General features: G+C 38.4%; 2 protein-coding genes across 16 annotated transcripts in view; one reads left to right on the forward strand and one right to left on the reverse strand.

The window, feature by feature from the left end:
• LOC116800539 (lachesin) overlaps positions 1 to 26,421 on the forward strand; it is a 371,289-nt gene that overhangs the window by 136,109 nt on the left and 208,759 nt on the right. The window lies entirely within an intron of this gene.
• On the reverse strand, positions 9,749 to 11,238 carry LOC116800556 (cold shock protein 1-like). The gene is made up of 2 exons (XM_032716142.1): positions 9,923 to 11,238; positions 9,749 to 9,867 (listed from the first exon to the last, which is right to left on the reverse strand). The coding sequence occupies exons 1-2, from the start codon at positions 10,208 to 10,210 to the stop codon at positions 9,856 to 9,858; spliced, it is 300 nt and encodes a 99-aa protein (XP_032572033.1). The 5' UTR covers positions 10,211 to 11,238; the 3' UTR covers positions 9,749 to 9,855.

A 26,421-nucleotide genomic window follows, 5' to 3' on the forward strand; every position in this document is an offset into this window, starting at 1 on the left:
AGTGTTTTGTGTATTTAATATTAAAATGTGTGCTGGTTCTATTTCAGTTATTATTTCTTGATTACCTATATCTTTTGTTTTACAATTTACCGTCTCCATCGTAAGGATGCTACTGAGACATTCGGCTTTGGCATCCTCTTTGATAGACATTGTATTTTCGCAAATATAATATTTGTAGACTTTGATGCATAATTCGGAAAAATAATATACATCCTTAGCATTAAAATAGGCCATTTAATTAGGTACAATTAAAAACTTAGATTCATTAATGGGAAGTGGAACAATGTGTGTACCATATATATATAAATGTGTTGTGTTCTTGATTTTTACCTTTGAAGGTATAAAATTCGTAATTGTAACTACTTAAGACACGCTAGCGAATATTTGTATTTTCTTGGACTGGTCAACATTTTCTTTTTTCTTTTTTTTTTATTTAAAAGAAAACATAATGAGCACAATTTATTAAAAATATTCAGTCTATTTTTATACTGTTGGAAGTTCCTTCCTAAAATGCTACGACATGGGAATGCACGGCTCTTTTTGCAAGTACCCCTAACACTTTGAGCAACCCTCTGCAGAACACGCGATGGGGCTTGCAGGAGCTAACTCTATGTATTTATCTTTGATATTTCTTTATTTTCTCTTTTCTTTTTTTTTATTTATTCATTACACGAAAAGAAAAATATTGCGATAATCTACAGAACACACGATGGGACTGCAGATTTATTTTACCAATATTTTTAACTTTTCTTCTACATTTTCTTTCTCTTTTTATTCATTGATTGACACTAAAAGAAAAATATTGCAATCTGCAGAACACACGATGGGACTGCTGAGTTGTTTCAGCAATATTTTTAATTTTTCTCTTTATATTCCTTTGTTTTTTTTTTTTTTTCTTTGAACTAATTCATTGATGAAACTAAATTTGCAGCACTCCGCAGAACACACGATAGGACTGCCGAGGCTGTTTCACCACACATTTCTTTTTTTCTTTTTTAACCTCTCTTTGTGTCTTCCTTTTCTTTATTACTTCATAAATAACGTACATTTTACAGCGCTCTGCAGAACACACGATGGGACTGCAGAGGCTATTCCTGACCTATCTCTATTTTCTTTACTTTTCTCTTTATGACACAACGAAAACAAATTGGCCGCACTCTGCAGAATCGCGATGAGACTGCAGACGCGTTTCCAATTAATTTTCCCGATCAGCACAAATGCAAAAAAAAAAAAAAAAAATTTTCACTCAAGCTAAGTGACACATGCACTGTGGATATCAAAAATCATTTGGCCAATATTAAATTATTTCGTATTCTTTACAATTTTATTATTTATCTTTATTTATTTATTATTCTTTTCTTTTTAGTTTGTGTATAATATCACCAAATTTTCTTTTTTGTCAAATATTTTTTTTTTTTGCCAAATAATTTTTTACCACTGCACAGATATCACTTTTATCACAACACCAAAACGATACTTTACTTGCTCTCTTTCTTTTTTTGCTTTCCATGTCGCACCTTATTTTCTTTAGTATTCTTTATACTCAGATATTTAAATTTAAAACAAAATTATACTACTCACAGATAACCATCAATTAGTGTATTTGTATGCTTACAATAACATCATTATGAAGCGACCCATCCCAGTTCGTAGTCGTCGGCTGCTCCAGTTATGATTAAGGATGCGAAGTCCTTAAGGTAGTTTTGCTGGTGGGGGTTTGGTGTTAGTTGCCCGAAGTTCCGAGTTTTGTTTTAGAGAGAAGACGTTGATTCTTGTTCGATGACAAAACTGATCTGATTCTTTATTTCAGCGGCGGTCACAATGAGACCTCCGCTGAGAAGAGAAAATGGGAAATACATAGTGCCTTAAATACTACATGTGTAAGTGTAATCCATAAATGCTGCGTCGCAGACTCTTGAGTGCGTGAGTCGGGTGGCCGAAAATGTGAAGTGCTGTGTTGCCTATTCTTGAGTGGGTTAGTTCTCCTATTACCGTTCGCTGGACGGTCGTTGGGTGGCCTAATTCAACCCAGTGTTTACATTTTGGTTGCTTTGTACCAATTCCAGGGTAAGCCGGGGTGGCTTTGCTGGAGGGTCTGTGTGCCGGTTGGAACCGGTAACTCCCGCGGGCCACAAAAAAAAGCCCGGCCCGCGCCCACCTCCAGTAGAGAGGTTAGATTAAGCATACAGTTTCCAGAGACATAGACGAAGCGCAAGTTTGTTGAGCCATGTTGCCACGTTGACGAATAAAACTTAGTAAGTATAACTATAAAATAAAGTATTTGTTAAAATCGTTACTCGAATTAGCAATAACGTAGAACGCCTTTTATCTCGCGTTAAAATTGAAGAAAATATTTCACACACACACAAGACGCGTAACGGCCATACATTGGTTATCACATGTAGCCACTCTTTTGGTGCAAAATAGAAAAAAAAATAGAATTTGCTTGCTTGTGTGATTAAAAACAATAGACGAGAACGTGTATATGTGTGCGTACTTGTGCTAGAAGACGATTTTCGGGACGAAATCAATTCTGATCCAAGTTACGAATTTACATATTTGGAGTTTGGCCAATTTCGTAGCAATATGATGAAATAAAATAATAATTAAAGTATAATAATTTTAAAGTTTTTTAAATTCGTTTGTTTAAATCGCCGCTCGAATTAGCTACCGTTTACATATTTATATTTATGTTGATAATTAATTATGTGTAGTATATATAAACTGGCCGCCCTAGGTCAGGGTCCAGAGGTGCCCTCCAAGGAGCAATTACAGTCGGGGGATAGGCAGTCGCCTATTCGCCGGTCCACCCGAATCCAGGAGCCAGCTGTCACGCCCGATGGGAGCGACGTGGAGTTAGAGCAGGAACCGGTCGAGAAAAGGGGGAGATGGAGGCTGGACCGGACCAGGGACCCGACTGCAGACCGGATCATACCGGAGACCGCCCCTGTAGAGTGAGAGTTTGTGAAAAAAGAGAATATGGAGAGGGAGAGCGTAGTAACGGCAGTGCGAAACGGGGTCTGTAAAAAGAGAGTTTGGAGAGACAGAGTCCGTAGGAAGAGAGTTTGGAGAGACGGTCTCTGTAGATAAAAGTTTGGAGAGAAATAGTGAGAAGGCACATGTAAGAGCGGGACAACAGTAGAACCGAGAGCGTCGCCGTGCCGATATAAGGAAAGTAACGGTATCAGGCCATGGTATAACAGGGCCTTGCGCTGAAAGCGGAGCAGTCGATGCTAGCGAGGCTACGAGTCAACAACGCAGGGCAACAAAGCAGCAAGATAGCTGCAGTCTTCAGCAAGTTCGCTACGTCGAGACGTTCGGGACAAGGAAAGTCTCCGAATTGAGACACAGGTAGCTTAGGTCCAATAAAAATAGCCCAGCGAGTCCGTTATCGTGTGAACAGGCGTGACTTGAGAGCCCAGCGGATGTTTAATGTAGTCTGGGGACGTTGACGCTTCCCTAAGACCACAGCCCAACTTCTCGCCGCCAATTACGCGGTCGTCCACGTCGGAGGAGAGACCTACCTCTGCAGATAGAATTTAAGTGTAAAGCGATCCAACAATAAAGATCAAGAAAATAAGAAATATGAGCAAACCAAGTAAAATCAGTTCGATACAGTACACGAAAAATTTAAATAGTATTATTGTAAATATATAATGCCTCGATTATATAATAATCAGCCATATAACTAAAAAAAAAAAAACTAAAAATTTAAAGAATTAAAATAAAAGCAATTTGTATACATAAATTTTATAAAAGAGTAAATACATTTAATTATTTTCGTTTAATCTAGTGTATTTAAATTTTACATTTTCTTGGACATTGCTGGTCGGAATAGTGTGGGCATCGACAGCATAACCTCTGCTGTTGTAAAAATGTGTGCCTAATATTCATTTTAAGAGAATGGATTAAAATGTTATTGCGTCCCGATTTTTTGTTTTGTTTCTTTCCTGTATAGTAAGAAAGTTGGAAAAGACATTTAGAAAAATGAGAGTTTGCAAAATTAGAGTTTGGGGAGATACCTGTAAAATAAAAAAGAGGAGAGTATAAACTGAGAACAGCACAACGAGCGTCGCACAACATCGCAGACGATTACGCCATATAACTTAAAACGATTAATTGCTACAGGGACTACTAGAGGGCTGGAGGAAACTGTAGAGCTGTCTTGCGGGACCGGTTGGACTCAAACAAGGGACCTTAGGTGGCGAAAAGTTGGGTTAGTTGGTCGTATGCAAGCGCAAACACAGACTGCCGCTGCCAGTCCAGTCAAAGCCCACGAAGAAGACTTAACAAACCCCAAGAATGAACAGAGCAAGTCAGCAGCTGAGCTTCAGGCGAAAATCGAAGGCAACGGAGGTATACGCGATTTGCTATCCTGCCGGCCAAGCACCCGAGAGCTACCGTGGAATCTACCACACAAAATGTGGGCACGCAACAGTTTAAGAGAAGACCCGACTTCTTCCAACCAGAAAATCAAACAATCGAATCTGAAATTTCGCCGTGGAGATAGAGCAGAGCCCTTCAAATATAAGTTAACTAGTGTTAAATGGACAAGGCAATGTCCGAAGATCAGGAACGGCTAAATCAATGCCAATGCGTTTCGAGGATAGCTGGCAAACAATTTTTTGTGTGGACGCTATGAAATTAAAAATAGATCTAGAACATCACACAATTCATTAGCCAAATAAGCCGATCTGGGCTGTTCTTGGCAACATGCTTCCTCTTCCCAGCCAGCCGTGACTGCAAGTGCTATAAAATATTTAGTTAAAGATAACATAAAAAACAGGACAGAGAAAACTATTTTAATAACAATTGATTTACAGCAGTTACTGCTCTAGACCTATTATCTTCTTCTCCAGAAATCGCAAGGTGACTTTTTTTAAGCCTGGGTTAGCCAAGAGGCTTCCAGGTGGTTGATGTGAGCTATGATTCGTTCATTGTATCGATGTCGGTTGATTTATCTCTGACAATGCGTGGGACATCCTTTCGAAAGAACCTGGAAATTCGAACTCAGCAATTATAAACTTTTTTCCTAGGTCGGCAAAGAGTTTTTTTTAACTTTGGGGACAATTGAATTTATAACTATTTCACCAAGGACTTCGACTGCAACACATTGATAATTTGACATTGCAGTCTGTTTTAAGACCATCGACGCCATTATTTGGAATAGATTCTCAATCGGATCAACTAGGACCGAGAATGTTTCGTTAGATTTCAAAAACATTTCCTCCTGGACAATTAACAAATGGTGCGAGTATCTGCTGGTGGTGATCTGGCTGCTGTTGCTGTTGAGGTCTTTGTTGTTGTGATAGGTGCTGTTGAGGAGGGGGAAAGGGTTTACGCTGCAAAAAAGTTTTTCTTAGTTATTAGCTGCCGGTTCCAATTAAACAACGACTAAGTTGACGAACTTGGGTTTGTCGGAGCGGCTTTTAGGTCTATTCATCAATTGATTTTTGTGGCAGTCGATATAAGACTTTTGGAATACTGGACACCACGCTTAAATAGCAGAAGCCAACACGTCTTGAGCTGGTCGAGATACTAGTTTCTAAGGGGTTGCTTTTGCTGATTGGGGAGCATCACCCCGATCAATGTCTGTGTCTACATCTGACAGTTCTAAGAATCGGTTAGGTAAATAAATTCGGATTGACTTCGGTTAAACAGTCCTTATCTTTGGCATTTTTGGCTGCTAGTTCCGAAAATTTCTAGTTAATATGTTTTTGAAACTTTTCTACTTTTTATTAAAAATAAAACCGATCATAAATTCATACCTCCTTTGTGAGACATTTATGCGTGTACTCTGTCGCAGATTTACAACAATAAAAATAATAGGTAATGATTAAAACGTATTTGTGGCCCAAGGTGCAAAAAAAAAAGAAATACCATAATATTTTGTCAATTAGCGATTTTTAAAGAGCTAACAATTAATTTAAATTAAGAGTTGGCGAATTAATTTGAGTTATGGGAGCAGAGGTCTTCAGTTAATGTTTTATACAATATTTGGTGTTTCCTTGTTTATATCTAGATTGTTGTAATATAATTAAAACACTTATTGTTTATTATTTGGAAGCAGAATGATTCCTTTCGAAGACAAGAGTGGCATCTTTTAATATTTAATTTAATTTAACTGCGCTGCGAGAGTTTCCGGTTCCTACCGACAGACAGACCCTCCAACTAAGCCACCTCTGCTTACCCTAGAAGTTGTACCAATTAACTAAAATATAAACAACGGAGTTTATTAGGCCACACAATGACCGTTCAACGAACGGCCGTTGCCACCAGCGCACAGTGATTTTTTATGTGTTTTTTTTTTTTGGCAGAAATCGAAATGATGACCTATCTTCACCAAATTTGGTTTGTGTTACTCTTTACTTCCCCCAAGATGATTTCAAGTGATTTGGTCAACTTTCATATAGCTGCCATATAAACGATCTGGCCGATATGCCATAAAAATATTTACCTTATTAAAGAAAAAAAATGTTGTATCTATATTTAATTACATATTTTATTGATATTATATACAGAAAATCAAATAAAATAAAATCATATTAAGATGTATATGATGGTCCAAATCATTTTGTCCCGAAATTAAAAAATAAATTTATCATATGTCATTTTTATGCTATTACACTTACAAAAAAATTAAACTTATTATTTATTAATTTAAAAAACTCTTCGTCTGAAGCTATTACATCAAGTTCATGATCTTTCTGTGAAGTTCTCTTTCATCGTCCTCCTCGCCCTCGTCGATGTCCTGGCAATCACCATGATCATCATCATCGCTTCCAACGCATGGTGAATTAAAATCATCTGAATTAAAATCATTCACATTCATTAAATGCGTTGGCTTTGCTCAAATCGGTCAACATTGGCAAGAGTTACATACTGTTAATATGTAATAAGACTTTACCGTCTATTAGTGTCATTTGACCGACATATTTTACAAATGTAGGAGTTGGCTTCTTTGGTTTATTTGGTAGTTCACGTTTTCAGCTTTAGCATTTGACTGAATCCCTCTCCGTTTGCGATCTGCCTCTATGTTTGTTGCTACAGAGCCGATGTTGCGAAACAGAGAGAATGCCACCCGAAAGCGAACAATGACTTAATGTTTATATACTTAATGTTTATATACTATGTTGCTATACTGAACTTATACTGAACTTATGTATGTGTACCTCTAGCCTACTACAATTCGACCATCCTGACATTTAAGGTCACCTGATCTTGTCGAAATTTTCAACTTATAACTATTACATTGTTCTTAGTCGCTATTTGTTTAAATTTTTTTTGTTTTTACTTTTCTTATTTTTAATTATACAAATTTACTTTCTACTTCCTATCCAATGTTTAATATTTTGACTACTCCAGACACCTTGATATGAATTTCGCGCCAATTGAAAACCTTCAACATCTTTAATTAAAAACCTATCATTTTTCAATACCTTCTCTATTACATATGGACCCTTATGTTTAGGTATTAGCTTTCTAGCAACTCCTCCTGTAGTATCGAAATTCTTAACCATAATGTAATCTCCTACTACGTACTAACAATAGCATCTATAACCTTATCTCTCCCTAAGTGACCTAGTTCATTGTGATATTTATATAAAATTTTTTCTTCCATTTCTTCTGGTACACAAAACAACAATCTTCCACCATTTGCCTTCCTATAAAGTACACCATTTCACATTTCAAAAATGTTATCTTCCGTTTTCTCTAACTTTTTTCTAATATCTTTCAACTTTTCATCTTTTGCTTGACAAATAATTAAATTATCTTCAAAACTATTAGTTTCTATCACTAATATGTTCGTATTTCTTCTCAATGCATCCACATGCTGCATATGCTTTCCTGCTTTATGAACTACCTTAAAATCGTACTCTAATAGATCTAATGCCCACCTCGCAATCCTAAGGTTTAATTCTACTCTATTTAACGTTAGAGTTAATGCGTTGCAATCCGTAACAATTTTAAATCTCTTTCCCTGTACATAGATTCTAAATCTACTTAATGCATACAGGATGGCCAATGTTTCAAGTTCAATACTATGCTATTTGGCCTCATCCTTTGTTGTGGCTTTCGAGTAATAAAATATAGGGTGCCATTTCATATCGTCTTTCTTTTGCAATAACACTGCAACAAAACCTTGTGCACTTGCATCTGTATGTAACTCTATTTCATCCTTATAACAATATAACACTGGAGCTTCCACTAACTTTTTCTTAAGTGTCTCATATCATTCTAACTCTTTTTCTTCAAACGAAAATTCTTTTTTGCAATCGTTGAAAAACCCTCAATGAATCTTCTAAAATATGAACACAATCCTAAAAAGCTTCTGACAGCATGCACCTTATCTTGTACTGGAAAATCTCTAATTGCTTCTATTCTCTTGTCATTGGCCTGTATTCCCTTACTTGTTATTAAAAATCCTAAATATTGTTTGAATACTAATTCTATTTATTAAGGTTTCAAAAGGAATCGTTCAGTTATTCCTCTGTACATAACCTAATGTGTGATAAAGATAAATGAGACCAATTGGTATCTTAATTATAAAGTACAAAAGAAAGAAAAATCTAGTCTAGTTATCAATTACTTAAAATGAAATATGTTATATTATCCTCCGGGTAAGGAGATCACTGGGGTGTACCCTCTTCAGTCTTCGGAGGGAGATGGGATCAGCTAGGATAGTTGCTAGTTGGTTCGGGTGGGCCATAAGCCTGTCGGCATAACGGCTGCTGTGGAAATTAATCTGATCCCCAAGAAGGGTAACTTTCAGATCTCTTTTGATGACCATGTTTGTCACGTACCAGGGGAGCCCAGATGCGTGACGTGCAGCTCTCGACTGGACCACACGGAGCCTATTAAGCTGGGATTTGGCAGCAGTTCCCCACACCTAGATGGCATAACTCCACGTTGGAGCGAGAATGGCTCTCAGCTCTAATATGTTCCTCGTCAACCTGTCAAAAACTTCCCTAAGTACTTCCATATGTTCCTTAATTCCTTTGCTAGCTATCATAATGTCATCCATATATATAATAACTTTATCCTGCCTTATCATATCCTCGAAAATTCTATTAATAAATCTCTGAAAGACCGCCGGTGCATTTTTCAGCCCCATTGGCATCCTTAAAAATTCAAACTGTCCTAAAGGCGTCATAAAAGATGTATATTTCATTGATTCCTTATTAACAAAAACATGAAAGTAGCCATGTTTAAGATCTAACTTCGAGAATATCGTTTTATTTACTAATCTATCCTAATCTAAATTCATTCGGTCTTTCTTTATTAACATAACAGTTTTCTACCAACTCAATAAATTGACATTTCATATTATGATCCACCTGATCACCTATTTTGTAATCAATGGAGTCATCTATTACATTAATTTCAAGCATTACCCTCTCCGCTGTGCTTATTTCAGCATTGACAGCTTTCTCTAATTTATTTTTTACCTTGTCACTAATCATTTGACTTTTACTACTACCTTGACTAACACTATCGCTAACTGTTTTACTATTGTTGTACATATTTCCTTCTTCTAACATTTTATCGCTTTTCTTGTTACATCGACTTTCAATTTTATCCACTGTAATCATTTTCTAGGTGTCCAGATTAAATTGCATGATTCCATAAAATCCCTTCCCAATACTACATCATGACTCATAGACTCGTTTGCCACCATTATTAAATTAAAGTGTATTTTATTCAAATTTTTTCATTATGTAACACAATATTTTTCCATATGTTTTCAAGGAACTTAACTTTTGTTTAATCCGTAAAATGAACTTAAAACTGGTACTTCAATAACATCTTTAGGTACTTTACTAATTTTTATGAACGAAATGGGGCTTCCCGTGTCTATGAGGCATGCTGTAATAAATTTTGATTTAGAATTGTTCATAAAATCAATTTAAAAATATCTTACGTAATTGTTTTCATCCCCATTCTGTTTTTTCAGGCACTTTGCTGCAAAGTGCCCCATCTCACCACAGGCATAGCATGACCCTTTTTCGCGCTTTGGCGTCCTGCACTCTTTGGCCCAGTGTCCCTTCGAATTGCAATTGAAACAACGCAAGAGTGTGCTGCCATTATTGTTTACCGATGCCACCTTCTTGTGTGTTTCATCCATTTTCGGTAGTTTCACTTCCGCAAATGCCCGCTTTATGTGCTGGATATCTTCAAAGCATTGGATGCGGGCTTGGTTACATAGCATTTGATTCGGAATACCTTAAATGAGGAGCGCCACCAATTCTTCCTCATCCATTTTTATTCCATTTGCAAGCATCACCTTATCGTGTGCATAAGCAACAAAGCTTTCGCCCGCTGTCCATTTTCGTTCCTCAAATTTTCGCCTTGTTTTTAACTTCGACTTCCTCTCACCAAACATTGCTATAAGCTCAGCCGCCAACTGCTCCGTTGGTAGCAATACACGTTCCTTTTATCTTACTGACGATCAACATCTTTATATACGGTTCATTTATTCCATAAACGCTGGCTATATTTTTCACCTGTAAAATCCATTTGCGCGCACATGTATCTCCCCAAAATTCATTTACTGCATCGGTTGCCATACGCAATAATAAATCCATATTTTGCACAGCTTATCCCACTGTATTTCGTTTATTCTCGCCACATTCTTTGTTGCTTTTCTCACCGCCGCCATCTTCGTCGCCGTCTTCGCTGTCGCAAACTTCGTTTTCGTCGCTATTCCCGTCCCCGCTGTTGTTGTTGCGGGCGCCGTCTGCACTGTTGTTCTTGTAACTTTTTTTTGCGTACAGTTGTTGTTTGTTGTTGTTTTTGTTGTTGCGCACAGTGCTCTTCTCATCGCCGTCTTCGTTGCTATCTCCAACTTCGCTGTCACTTTCGTCGTCTTTATGCTCTCCGTCTTTTCCGTTATTTCTTTTTCCTTTTTGAACATTATTATTGCTGCTTCCGTAGAAATCTTCTTCCCCGCTTTTTTATAATAATTTCAATTGATTTCGCTTTTCGTTTGTTAAATTATTCAAACGCAAAATCAATTCTCTTTTTGTTCCCGTGGTTGGTTCTTTTACTTCACTCAACCACCCTTTTAAATGCGCCGTCGATGCATTGCTTATATTCATTTTTTCTTTGGTTTTTGGTACTCTTTGGTTTATTTGGTACTTCGCGTGTTCAGCTTTAGCATTTGACTGAATCCCTCTCCGTTTGCGATCTGCCTCTATGTTTGTTGCTACAGAGCCGATGTTGCGAAACAGAGAGAATGCCACCCGAAAGCGAACAATGACTTAATGTTTATATACTTAATGTTTATATACTATGTTGCTATACTGAACTTATGTATGTGTACCTCTAGCCTACTACACAAATTACGATTACGAGTCTGGGTATCCAAATTTTCTTTTTCTGCTAATATAAGCTCTCGAGTTTCCTTAATAAATTCAATTTTTAAAGGACGACAAAACCGTATAGATTGTGGCGATCTGTTGATCCAAATTATTTTTTAATTGTAGTAACAAACAGCGATCCATCATATACAGCACCGATTTCCTCATAACGTTGCTTATACTCTGACCAGTTGATCCATCATATCCATAGCTAAATATTAATTGGCATTCTATCGAGTTGGTATTTGCTTTGAAAGTTTCATACTGCATTTCAAGAATCCGCGAAGTTGTGTGGTTTAAGAGTTGTTGTAACTCAACTTGCGCTTTACTTTCAAAATACTCGATGCCATTTGGTATAAGCTTTAGTTTAGCGTTAAGAACATCAGGATGTGATGGTTAAATATCAAAGCCGTTTACTTTTGTATTCCGTTTTAAATTGATGTATTGGCTTTTTGTAAATCCATTTTCCAATAAAAAGGCTAATGCATTGTCGACGGACATTTGTGTGGGCTCAGAAGAGAACATATTTCTTTTTATATTATAGATATTATCGTTACCAGCTGCTTTTAAATCAACTGCCATGTGCTTTTCATTTCCTTTTTTAGCCGAAACTGAAGCAGCATGCAAGAGTAATGGTACAGAATTATTTTTTTCATCCGCAAGGTCCGAAGCTAATTTTCTTTTAAGTCGGTCACTAGCCTTTTCATAAACTAGTTTTGGACGGCCAACTTTGTTTGGAGTTTTCCAATAAGCGATTATTCTAATACTAGAAAAATGCCAGCCATTTGAAGTGTTTTTTCTTCAATCTGTCCAACGATCTATTGCAACCTGGCAAATGTTTCCTTATGTAATCAAAGAAGGACTTAACTTTTTTATTTATCAATGAAATACAACATTCATTTAAATTATTCTGACCAATTTTTTTAAATATATGCTGTCTAACTGCATCCTCAGAGCGACTATTGTTGCTCCAAATGTCTAGCAGCTCTGCATGCCCAAACAAGTATTCATCTACGAAAACGTAATTTTTCCAAAAAGGAACAAAAAGGAGCATATGAAACAAGTTGTATAATATTATACACATGTAGTTAATAACTTACCGTTAAAATTATTTTGAAGTAGTTTGCCATACAAAAGTTCCACGAAACACAGCTACATTTGTTGAGTTGACTGTAAAAAAGGCATATAAACAAAACACGATACAACTACACAAAAACATATAACATACACAAAAATGTTAGTGAACTACAAATCTACATACCTGTGCTACTGTTTTCTATGACAACACTTTAAACTTTTTTAATTCTCTGAGGAAATATAAACCACAAATGTTGTAAAATGATTTGCCGCCAATTTTGTCTTACGCATGTTATCGACAATCAGCTGTCGTTGAGAGGTGGGCGATAAGCCAGTGTTTCATAAAAAAGTAAAAATCGAATTTTTTATCTAATTATACTATCCTAAATATAAACAAACCATACATTTTTTTATTCCGTTAAAAATTTTTTTTGACTTTCTGCCAAAAAAAAAATACATAAAAAACAGTGTGCAGGGTAGAAATGGTTATGACACTTGGACAGGAAACCCCTACCCCTCCGGACTGAGCACAACTCAGCAAGGAACTGACCCACTCATGAGTAGGCAAGGCAGCACTTCGGAATTTTGACCCATAAGTTCACCCACTCAAGAGTTTGCGACGCAGCACTTATGGATTAACACTTACACTTGTAGTATTTAAGACACTATATATTTCCTATTTACTTATCGCAGCAGAGGTCTAATTGTGACCCGAGCTAGAATATAGAATCAGATCAGTTTTAATGACCGAACAAACCACACATTAATTACAGTCAATTGATTTTATTTTAAAGATCGCAAGCGACCGTTTATTGTAATTGATCATTTGAAACTAAAACTAGCATACAAAATGTTTTCGTAAGTCCCTAGCAATCATGTGAAGTCGTCGGCAGCGTCGCAGCGGAAAAGTGTTGATGTCGCGCTTAACCGTTCGTTGGCGTTGATGGCAGCGGAGACTATGCAGACCTCTGGTCAGCTTTTTGGGCACTTGTGTTTACCCAGAACAATGTAGAAACACAAGATGTGAGAGAATCGATTGCAGGGCAATAACTCCTTCCCTCTTAATTGACGCTTCAATATGGAGATTTTAATGACATAAAAATTGTAGTTCTGTTGTGTAAAGCGAGAACGTCTGAAAATTTTATTATTTATTCGACCGTCAAGGCAGAAATCGGCATATTACTGTTTCCCAGTAGGCTACAGATCTCATTCAATTTAAACTCGCTCAGCAGAAACGCATTCACAACGCTATCTCTTCTTTCAAGAGCCCAATCTAATTCTGCAAACCTTTGGCCAACTCATCTGTCAAAGTCGAATCATTTCAAATTGAATTTTGTCAGTATGTTTATTCTATGATCTACTTGTCTATTGATGTGACCACAGTAAGTATCCTGAAAGCAATCACGATCTAATGTTACTTTTATGTACTAATTTCCCTGATTCTGTTAATATTGTAGTACTTCGGTCTTCCTTAACTAGTTCATTCCTAAATCTAATTGACAGCTTAGAACCTAATCTTGTATTAACCCTAACGAAAATTTCTTGCCCTTTGATATAGGTCTTTATGGGCTTTCTTGTCCGGTTGTGGTATTCAATGTCAGTTTGCTGTTTTTTCTTAAGTCGGTCTATATTGTCCAGTCTAGCTTGTTCGTATTTTTCTGGAGTTACGGTAGCTTTCCTGCCGAAGAACACCTCTAGAGGTCGTTTTTTGTGACAGAATGGACAGTGTAGTTATATTCATAGATGGCTCTATCGAGAAGTTCCTCGAAACCCCTATGTGTTTCATCTCCTTTCAAACATCTCATTATTTCAGAGAGTGTGGAGTGAAATCTTTGTATCTGTCCATTTACTGTACTCTTATACGGAGGTGCTTTATAGAGCTCAATGCCCAGCTGGTCTGTCAACATTTGATAGAGGCTGAGTTGAGGGACTTTTCATTGTCCATTACTATTAATTTGGGCACTCTTTCTTCTTTTATTTCTTTCTTTTATTTCTGGATGCGTGGGATGTCTGTCATATTTAGCAGTCTTACACACCAAACACTTTTTTCCTAATTTTAGGAAAGTATACTCTTTCGGACAACTGAGCTTTATTTTCCACAGCATTTCTGTGTGCTCTGTTATGTGTCCTAATTATTTCTTCCTCATGTTCGTCTTCGTTAACAAGGTCTTTGACTTTAGTTTGACAGAATCTAATCTTGAAACCCTGAAAATGGATGGGGTAGAGAAAATAGAAAATCTCGTAGTCATATTTCTCAAGGTATGCTTTCCATCTTTTAACCCTCGCATTCCCATTCCAACTACTGAGAGAATGGGTCAAAGACTGATGGTCAGTAAAGATTTTCACATTTGCTTTACCGTAAAGGTAAACCTTTATCTTTTTTAGAGTCCAGATAATGGCTAACATTTCCTTCTCATTCGTGTCAAAATTTTCTTCCGCCTATGAGAGTGTTCTCGATAAAAATGAGATGGGTCTGTTCTTTTGTGAAAGAACAGCGCCTACTGCGAAATTGGAAGCGTCCGTTGTTAGGTGAAATTCTTTTTTAAAGTCCGGGTAGTGGAATATTACGTCTGGAGAAACCAAGCTGCTCTTCAAATTCTTGAAGGCTGCTATTGCTTCGCTATTAAGGGAGACGGATTTTTTTGACGATAATGTCTTGGAAATTCGACCATACTCCCCTCTCAAAAGCGAGCTAAGAATTAATTCTTCTGTAATATCCGGATAATCCCAAGAATGATATCAGTTCTTTGAGTGTTCTTGGAATTGGAAAGTCTGAGATTGCCTGTACCTTGGTTGGGCTGGTTTCAATGCCCTTGTCGGATACAATGAAGCCTAGGAACTCCACTTTTCTCTTCATGAACTTGCATCTATCCAACTGACATTTCATGTTGGCTTGCTGAAGAGAAAGAAATGGTGTCAAGGTTCTGGTAGTGTGTTTCATTATCTTTACTAAAGATGATGGTGTTGTCTAAATATGTGTTTAGACATGATAAGTGGGCAAACTATAAATATGTTCTATTTATGGGCCGCAATAAACATGTCACGGGACAGCATAATTGGCAACTACAGATAAGTACGATTGCAGCGGCCTATTGCCGAAGTGTTAAGAGATATGACAACGCGGGAGGTGATTAGCGCGGTCATAGGCCTCAGACATAGATTTAAGAATCAAACTCAGCTGGATTTACCAACGCAGACTGTGGCGTCTTACAAGCGCTGCATTATATAATTAGATGATAAGAACCTATGTAAGAATGAATAAAAGGCGAAGCCCTCGCAGCAGCGAGTCAATTAGATTCAAACACCCGAATTGAACTCATTAAGTGTACGCACAAGTTTATAGTATGAACATTTTGGTCCTTCGAGAAATTCTGTTGTTTTTCCCCACCAGTTGTAAGAAACACAGAAGAAAAAACCAGCACTTCAAAGTTAAAAGAGCAAGGTTATTCGAGTGATTCTGTTGTTTCCCCCACCAGTGGTCAGAAACACAGAATAAAAGACCACGCCTTGAAGTACTAGGACTATATGTACTAGGACTATGTTCTTGCTTTTCCTTGGCTGACAGCTAGGTCCACTGGGCGACCAATCAAAAAATCCTCCAACGGATCACGCCAAAGAATACAAGCAGAAAGCACAAAAGATGTTGTCGGAAAGATCTGTGAAATTGATGCAAGAACAAGGAGAGCTGCAGAACAAAATAGTGCAAGCCATCAAGGAAAAGGCATCTATATCAGCAATAGATGTATTGGTATTCCGATTTACTACTAACAACAATGCGCTGGTAAAATTGGGAGTTGGCGATCATCAATATTTTAATGATAAAATATTTATGAAAACTATGAATGCTATCAAGGCCTACAAGGAGTCACTATTAAAGGTAGAAACACTTGAAGAAATAAATATACCAAGCGGATCAAAATTATCTGATACCGCATCAGCTCGGAGCTCCAGTCCAGTTGATAATCTGGTTCAACTGGAGGATAGAAGAGCGGACAGGGTGAGGCAACAGATGAGCCCTAGATAGTTCAAGTGAGATTGAACTAGTCAAGCAGCTGGCAATTATGAAAAGTCATTGGTCCAACGTGACGGACACACTGAAACTGCTTGAAAACAACTATGACAGAACTGCCTTTGATCAAGATGAGGCAGACATTCTGCAATCTGAAGTTGCCGCACTAGAGATGGTACTTAAAATGAAGTGGGAACAGTTCAAAAGTTCCAACTACGACGTGCCAGAACTCCCAAAGGTGGACCTTCCAACGTTCAATGGAAATGCGAAGGAATGGCCAACATTTAACGAGCTGTTCTCTGAGCTAATAGACAGCACGAAGGATCTCAGCAACACAAGGAAGCTGGGATATTTAAGAGCTTGCTTAAAAGGAGAAGCTCAAATGGTGGTTAGCCATTTGATAACGGGATCAGCGGCTAGCTATACAGCAGCGTGGGAGCTTATCTGCTTATCTTCTCATAAGAATAGCAGAAAAATATTCTCCCAACACTTCAACAAATTAATGGAACTGAAGCACTCCAGTTGATGAGATGCCCCATGATGAGAAAAACTTAAGGAAGTTTTTGGATACTGCGACTGAGAGCATATTCATCATAAAGGAAAAAGTAAAAATAGAATGCTCTGCTGACGTAATTTTAGCAGAAATTCTACTGCGGAAATTTTCGCCAGAAGCCTTACAGCTGTATGAACAGCATGTAAAAAAGGCAAGAGCTATACAGTCCTTGCAAGACGTACTGGAGTTTATTGATCAACAAAACAACTCAGTAAATGCCATTACGAAAAATACTGCTCAGCTTGCTACAAGAAAAGTGCAAGCTAGATCGTGTGCCTTTTGCTCTAAGGATGGTCACGATATGATAAAGTGTCTCATATTCAGAGCACAATCAATCGAAAAAAGAAAAGAATTCGTTCAAAAGAACAGCATGTGCTTTAGATGCTTTGGAAAGCATAATGCTACCGACTGCAGAAAGGAAATTACATGCAATCGATGCTCCAAAGGACACAACAGCCTTCTTCACGAAGACACAAAACGCAGTATCAACAGCAATAGCCTCAAGCAAGGCCAAGACACACTATTGGCTACAGCTGTTGTTTTAGTGAAAAACAAAGCTGGAGGTTACTACGATTTGAGGGCGCTTATTGACCGTGGATCCCAGAAGACGCTGATTTCAGAGGAAGCAGCACAAATATTAAGGATTCCCAGAATAAGGAGTACTATAGAGTTCGAAGGTCTCCCAGACAACTCAATTATCCAAAAATAGCTTCCACCTGACGATCAAACCAAAAATTCCAAGCAGCTTCAAAACATCAACGGAAGCATTGCTTTTAGAAACACTCCATAGAGCCCTTCCCAGCAAAAAGTTTGATATTGATATCAAGAAAGAGTGGAAGGGCAACAGGCTATCAGATCCACGATTAAACGAGCCAAGCAGAATTCACAAGGTGATGGGTGTGGATCTATTTCCCCTGATTATGATGGAGAAAATAAAAACCGTGAATGGAATCTTGGGACAAAAAACCAGATTTGGATGGATTGTGTCCGGAAATATAACTCGAGCAGCAAAGCAAAAAATAATAAGTGCCACTACAACAATAAATCTAAAGGACCTGGAACACTTTTGGGAATTGGATGATGAAGCCGAGGATACGATTACAGACAATGCAGAATGCGAAAGAAAATTCCAAGAAACAGCTGTCACCAACGAGGAAGGCAGATTTGTGGTTTCAATTCCATTCCACAAAGAGGCAAAGCTGGGAGACTCTCGCAAACAGGCAATGGCAAGGCTTATACAAACGGAAAATAAGTTTTCATATTCCAGTTTCCATTAAGCCCAGTTCTTGGCTGCATACAACGAATTCATGAAAGAATACCTTAAGATGGGACATATGGAATATGTAAAGACAACGGGTCAAGGTAAATACTATTTACCCCATCAAGCAATCATCAGGCCTGGAAGCTTAACTACAAAGCTACGAGTAGTTTTTGACGCATCCGCAAAGGCGACAAATGGACTAAGCCTAAATGACGTTATTATAGCTGGTCCTAAGATTCAAAAGGATATATTCGATATTCTAATTAAATTGCGCAAGTGGCAATATGTTGTGGTAGCTGACATTGAAAAAATGTATCGCCAAATAAAGGTTGCTGAGAAAGACCAAGAATACCAATATATTCTATGGAGAGATGATCCAAAATTGCCGATCAGTGAGTTTAAGTTAACAACCGTAACTTATGGCACATCGGCAGCACCTTTCTTAGCAGTCCGATGTCTACGAGAGTTGGCAGATCGCTTTTGCCAAGAGGATAGCGTCTTAGCAAAAACAATTAGAGACGACTTTTATATGGATGCCCTCATAACTGGAACGAGTGCTATGAACTTCAAAGGAAATTGAGACAAGTGATGGAGAATGCCGGCATGCATCTGCGAAAATGGGTTGCAAATGACGAACGTATTTTAGCTGACATTCAGGACGACGGTGCTACGGAGAAAATCTGCATTGAGGAGAATGAATCGATCAAAACCTTAGGACTTCAATGGGATCCGAAGAAGGATACGTTTACGTTTTCGGCAGAAAACCCAATGCTAACACGCATAACAAAGCGGTTAGTGTTATCACAGCTGTCCAGAATTTTCGACCCACTAGGATGGTTGGCACCTGTAACGATTCAAGGAAAATGTTTCATTCAGGAACTGCATCAGAGAATGCATATCCAGCGGCTGTGTATACGAAAGTAGGCGACAGAGTTACTTTGCTAGCAGCAAAAAGCAAAGTAAATCCCATAAAAAACAGGAAAACAATTCCAAAGTTGGAAGTGCTGCGCATTTATTAGCAAAGATATTAGCGAAGGTGCAGGCTATATGGAGCAACAAGATCACAACGCATGCATGGAGAAATTACTGTTGCTTGGATACAGAACAAGCGCAGCAAAGATAAGTTCGTCAGAACTAGAGTAGAAGAAATCAAGAAACTAATTCCCAATGTCAAATAGAATTACGTTAAATCGATCGGCGTATGTATTACGCTTCATAACAAAGCTGAGAGGAAAATCGGAGCAGCCGTCACATCTTACGGTGGAGGAATTAAAGCTAGCAAAGATTGCCGTGGTAAAGATACAACAACACGAAGTCAGACTACTCAAAAACAAAAGACCCAAAAACCATTAGACCCAAAGAGCTAAATGGATAGTTATGGCGTACTTCGAGTTGGTGGACGATTGCAAAACGTAATGATACCCTATAATGTAAAACAACCAATTATACTGGATAAGTCACATTTGACTTGGTTAATTGCAAAGGATGCTCATAAAGAAACTCTGCATGGCGGAATTAACATTATGAGAACTTATATTCAGAGGGAGTTCTAGATATTTGGCATACAAAATTCCTTAAAGAAATATTTAAGGGAATGTATTGTATGAAAGTTATCCAACCCATGAACATAGATCCCTTCCACAGTTTATAAACAAATTTCAATTTTCAATCTCGTCGGCATTTTTTTTGTCTTTGTTTTTGTCATTGCCTTTGCCAGCACTCAGCTACCCGCTAACATAAGCAACCCAAACTTAACGTAAACACAGCTTCCACTTGGAGACCAAACCACGGCCAACTTATTGCGCATCAATCAAAAAAAAAAAATAATTTCAGCATAAAGCTTTTATCGAAAGTTCGGTAATTTTCCAAAAGAAAAGCTTCTGGCCGAGGTTGATTGGATTAGGACTTAGAATTTGAAGATCAGCCAGTCGGAGTGGGAGTCTGAATCGGAACGAGATCGTCAACAGCTTGAAGCTAAAGATAAGCTACCAACAAATTGTCTCGTAATAGTATAAGTGAAAAAGTTTATCACCGAATAAAAGTTATATAATAAAAAATAAAATTTATTTTTTTAAATAAATAAAGAGTAACAATTTTAATTTGCATACGATACAAGCAAAAGATGTCCAGTCAACTGATGGGAAATTTACCAGTTTATCGAGTAACGGCTGATTACTCGTTTCAAAATACTGGAATCGACTACGCCGGATTGTTCCAGATTCGCTGCTCAAAGGGAAGAGGTCAAAGAACGTATAAAGGATACATTTGTGTAGTGTATGGCAACAAAAGCGATACATCTGGAAGCTGTTAGCGACCTTTCCTCAGACAAATTCCTGGAGGCTCTTCGACGGTTTTTTGCAAGACAAGGCAAGAGTGAGAACCTATACTCAGATAATGGATCAAACTTCGTGGGAGCTTCAAGAGTGTTGGACAAAGAATTTGTAGCCGCCATTAAAAACAATAATGAGTTAGCACCTACACTATAAAATGAAGGCATCAAGTGGCACTGTATTCCCCCGGGAAGCCCTCACATGGGAGGTTTATGGGAAGCCGGTGTAAGATCAGTGAAGCATCACCTTAAGCGAGTTATTGGTGAAAACAGCTTTACATATGAAGAATTCGCATCGCTGCTATGTCAAATCGAAGCAGTGCTAAACTCGCGTCCATTCACGTCACTGTAAAGAGCGAAAACGATGGTGAGGACATATTAACGCCGGGTCATTTACCTCTAATTGGAGCTTCTGAACATTATGACGAAAGTAAGACAATCAGCTCTTTGGATAGATGGAAGCTTATTCAACGCATCAGAGGTGATTTTTGGAAGAAATGGAAAGAGGAGTATCAGGTGTCATTGCAACAGCGAACCAAATGGCGCCAAGAAAAGCCGAATCTGAAGGAGGGACAGCTGGTTCTTATAAAACATGAGAACACTCACCCTGCAAGATGGCCAATGGAAAGAATCATTAGTACGACTAAAGGACAAGATGATAAAGTACGGGTAGTCACAGTTAAAACAAAAGATGGGGAAGTAAAAAGATCGCGAAACAAGATCTGTCAACTTCCTGTTAGCGAAGCAAAACCATCTGGAGCTGCAACGCCATCTATAACGCAGTCAACGCATAAATGAGAGACGACTACTGGCCGTACACTTTTCCCCCCGGAGAATGTCTAAATATGTGTTTAGACATGATAAGTAGGCAAACTATAAATATGTTCTATTTATGGGCTGCAATAAACATGTCACAGAACAGCATAAGTGGCAACTACAGATAAGTACGATTGCAGCGGCCTATGGCCGGAGTGTCAAGAGATATGACCACGCGGGAGGTGATTAGACATAGATTTAAGAATAAAAATCAGCTGCATTTACCAACGCAGACTGCGGCGTCTTACAAGCGCTGCATTATATAATTAGATGATAAGAACCTATGTAAGAATGAATAAAAGGCGAAGCCCTGGCAGCGAGTCAGTTAGATTCAAACACCCGAATTGAACTCATTAAGTGTACGCACAATTTTATATTGTGATGATGACGTCAAAATAAATAAAACATATCTTACCGATATGTTCGTGAAGGATATCGTCAAGTGCGCGCTTTAAAATTGACGCTGCATTTTTCAGACCGAATGGGAGTCGTGTAAACTCGTATTTTCTATTATTGATGGAGAAGACGTTCTTTTCAATATCAAAATCCTTTAAAAGAATCTGATGAAACCCACTTTTCAGATCGAGCACTGAGAAAATCTTGTTCTCTCCCAATTGGGCCAACACTTCATTAATGTCAGGAATAGTGTATCTGTCTGCTATCGTTACCATATTAAGTTTCCGGTAGTCAATTACCACCCTGTATTTTTTTTTTCCAGAGGAGTCGAGTTTTTTTGGTACTATCCACACTGGTGAATTGTATGGTGACCTTGAGGGTCGAATGATGCCATCGTGTAAAAGTTCTGATATTTGTTTGTGTACCTCGTCTTTAAGAGACATTGGGTACTGATAGAATTTTGAGTACACCGGTGTAGGACTAATTGTGCTAACAGCCTCGAACTGTTTTTCTTTGAGAACGACTCTCTTCCCGTTTTCCAGTGTCATGGTTAGGTTCTTTAAGTCAATTTGCGCTCCCATTCCTTTCATTGTATCTTTTCCAAGTATGGCGTCAAAAGTCTTCAACGATGGTAATAAAAAGAATTTTATATCGAAATCGAAAAGGTTTGCTCTTTTGTAATGCGATATTCTTACATCGCCGCCTGGAGTATCAGCTATGTAAGGTTTGTTATTTGGTATCGCGTTCGACACCAAATTGGGCTGGATGTAACTTTTGTTAGAGCCCGTAACACTCTTAAAACCTTTCCACTCACCACTCTACATTGGAAGTATGGTAGTGAGGAGTCTTCAACTCTAAAAAATGCAACACGTGGTCTCGTTGTTCGCTGACCAAATTGTCTAGTATTGTCACAGTATTCATTTAGGGTGCCGTTTATATCGTTCTGGGTTTCATAATCTTGCATCGACCGTTGATAGCCTGCCATGCTTGAACTGGACCCAGTTACTTCAATACTTGGCTGTCCCATGTTCATTATTTGGATGTTGTAGTTCCTTTGTCGTTTGTTTATGTCCTAGTGTGGTCTATTCATATAATTAACGTTTCGCGTCTGTACACGGCTGTCCACGTCCATTGGTTTTAGTCTTGGTTGTGGTTTGGTCGCAAAGGGGGCTTTACATTGTTGCCATTGCTGTTGACATTTTTATCGGGCTGCGATGAACGGTGCATTATCGAAGTTAGACACATGTTGCCTTGGCGCCGGGAGTGGCTGGCCTAAATATTGTGGAGGTCTCCTCATGGGATTTCGTGAAGGGACCGGTGGAGGCTGTCGATGGCCAAAGGCATTCGACGGCTGAAAATTGCGGGGTGCCGGTATATGTTTTTCGTTTCCTCTGAAACTCGACTGTTGCCCGTTTTTTGCCGCATGGTTTGACCTGAAAGTTTGATTTTCAAGTTTAAGGCTATAATGTAAAGCTGAGAGGAGATCAGCTGGCTCTTTTATTGCAAAAATCCGAGGTAAATCTCCTCGAAGGCCTCTAATAAAAGTATCCAGAGCGTTTTCTGTGTAAATTTTTTTAACATAGTGCTCGGATTCTCGGCTTATTTGCATGCAGCCGACCTTATTTAGAATAAGAGAAAGATTTTTGTAGACGTCCTAGTGGAAGTCTTCCACCGACTGCTTGTGGCCTTGAACCAAAGTTGACATTTGGTATTCCAAGGTAGTTATGTCCCGTTTATCTGCGTAATGCAGAGTGAGACATATCGACATGACCTTCCAGTCCAGTGGAATGCTGTAGGACTCGAGTGCCACATCAGCACTTCCAACAATTTTATTTCTTATGGTATGAATTACACCATAATATTTTGGAGTACCTACCCCATTTGTAGGTAAGTCTCCATGTCTCCATAAGTCTCCATGATTCTATCAACGCTCTTTTTCCAAGACCCAAATTCTTCTGGATTTCCAGAGAATTCCCTGATCGATTTTACGATATCAGGGACCCTGTCAAAGTCCACTAAATTATTTCTGTATTCGGGCTCGACGACCTGATCGCTCACGTCAGTAAAGTCAAGAGTACCGTTATTCATTTGTTTTATCAGTCCAGGTAAAACTTGGGTCACCGTTTGCCCAATTAAGTCTGTCAACTGTTCGACACTCATGTCTACGCGATGCTGTTCAGGCAGGTCGGGTCTTTCTGAAGGTACCGGTCTCTCATTTGAACTGAAAACTGATGGTCTTTGTTGGGTTTTCCATGTTGGCTTTTAATTCATACAACACCTGCACATGACAAGCCTAAACCTAAATCAATTTTAACTTAACAAAAGTTGTGGGCAGAAAATATGGAATGCGTGTGTATGTGCTTGCTTAGTTCTCTTTCGTTTCTTTTTTTTCAATTTTGCATGCAATAAAAATTTAGCTCGCCGCGGTTATTTTGCTTTGAGAATAGTGTACTATAAAAGGGAACAATAAATAAAAATAAAATTTTCTTTCAGAAGATCTCTAGGAACTGTGTTGAAAATATAATATAAATAATAATGTCAATAATAATAATATCAATAATAATAATATAATAATAATAATATAATAATAATAATATAATAACATTAATATAATAATAATAATAATAATATAATGATAATAATATAATAATTTTTTTTTTTTTGCATGTTTTGCTTATTTATTGAATGTTCCCTTTTACTTAAGATACTAACAATAAGTTTTCAAATCGTATTGTAAACTAAATATCATCCGTTTTAAAACGGAGTTATTTAAGAGGACTTTGTACTCCAAGCTTAGGGGAGAGCGAACGTTTATATGCCAGTGTAGATCCCTTGCTTTTAGTCTGAGGTGCATCGTCTTGGCCTCTATGTGTTTCCGCCAGGTGAGCCGCTTGTCCAGATGAATACCTAAGTATGTTACGTTATCGACTTGTGGGATACGGCTGTGGTTCATTACCAAGGGTGGGCAGGTTTGTTTGTTTAGGGTAAATGTTACCTGATTGCACTTTCCTTCGTTTACTCGTATGCGTTTGTTGTGATGTCCGCCATGTATAGGGTGTATAGAATAATTATAATTGATTTCTTCCACTTCTGAGGGAAGTATCCAATTTTAGTAATTGCGTTGAAAAGCAAGCAAATTCGTAGAACTGCACACATCGAGAGCTCAATGATCATTTTCGGAGTTATTAAGTCGTAGCCAGTCGATTTTCCAGTCTTCAGTTGCTCTTTAATGACTTTCGTTATCTCGCTTGGCCAAAATTCTACAGGATCTTGTGGTGCTAAGTCAGAAGCAGTTAAAGGCGGAAGAGTAAATGAGTTAGCGGCTGAATTTGGTTGAAATACTTTTTTAAGATGATCGGCGAAGACTCTTGCTCTGTCCGTGTCACTGCGAGACCAGTTTCCGGTAGAGTTACGGAGATGTACAACCGTTTCTGTTGGTGCGTGTAGGTTCCTGTGGTCTTTCCACAACGAGTTCTTTGTGCCTGTGGGGGTGAGATTCTCGATGTACCTTTGTTGTGCGTTCGCTTCTTCTTTCTTAAGCGCTGTGGTCTGTCTGCGAGAAGCTGCTTTTAATTTACTCTTTGCGTTAGGTGATCTGTTCTCCTGCCACTACCTTCGATGTCGTCGTTTTTCAAGCACAAGCAGTTCAATATCTCTACTTGTCTTGTTAAACTTTATACTACATACATGGTTGTCTTGTGGAGTTGACGCTTTTGCTGCTGCGACAAGTATTGATTCTATATCACCAGCAAACTGATCAATGTCTTGCTCGGTTTCCAGGGGACTAGAAAAGCCGGTATGGGAACAAACATATTTTTTGTACCTCGCCCAGTTGGTCCTATTGCTTGTAAGCCTACACGGTCGCTCGATGTGTTGTAGCTGGTACAAAAGATAAAAGAGCACCGGACAGTGATCAGATGAGAGTTCGGGAAGTGCCTCAGCTGTAATCATTGATTGGGATATCCTTTTTGTGATGGCAAAGTCAATCAAATCTGGAAGCTTTATGGGATCTGCTGTCCAGTATGTAGGCGCTCCCGGGGAAACATAGTTAAGTTTGTGTTGCGGTTTGATTATCGCGTTGTACAGCTGTTTTCATTCAGGGTTTGCTATCCGAGATCCCCAGTACATGTGCTTGGCATTCCAATCGCCAGCTGCAACAAACCTTTCACCGAACGAGTCAGAAAGTGTTGTGATTTTTTCCTCAGAGATTGTGAAGCGAGGTGGGCAATAGACAGCAGCCAGAGTGAGAGCACCGTTATGGCATTGGAGGTTTATAGAGGTACATTGTAAGCAGTCTTCTTGCCAATTACCAAGAAATTGGTGCTTAATTCGCAATCGTATTAGTATCCCAGTGCCTCCATGGGCCTTGTCATCCGAGTGATTCGTAAAGTAAAATTTATATCCTGGTATTTGGAAGTTGTACTTTTCGGAAAGGTGAGTCTCTGAGAGTAGCATAACGTCAATGTTTCTGCCGACTAAGAACTGAGCAAGTTCTAGCTTGTCCGCTAAACGCCATTAGCGTTCCAGGTAGCTATTATTAAGGCAGTCATTATCCTGTTTTAGAAGAAACGAGCATTTGAATAAGGATGTTTTGGTTCCTCATAAGCTCTTGCATAGTTT

The sequence above is a fragment of the Drosophila sechellia genome, chromosome 2L (genome assembly GCF_004382195.2).
Source record: "Drosophila sechellia strain sech25 chromosome 2L, ASM438219v1, whole genome shotgun sequence".
Taxonomy (NCBI): domain Eukaryota; kingdom Metazoa; phylum Arthropoda; class Insecta; order Diptera; family Drosophilidae; genus Drosophila; species Drosophila sechellia.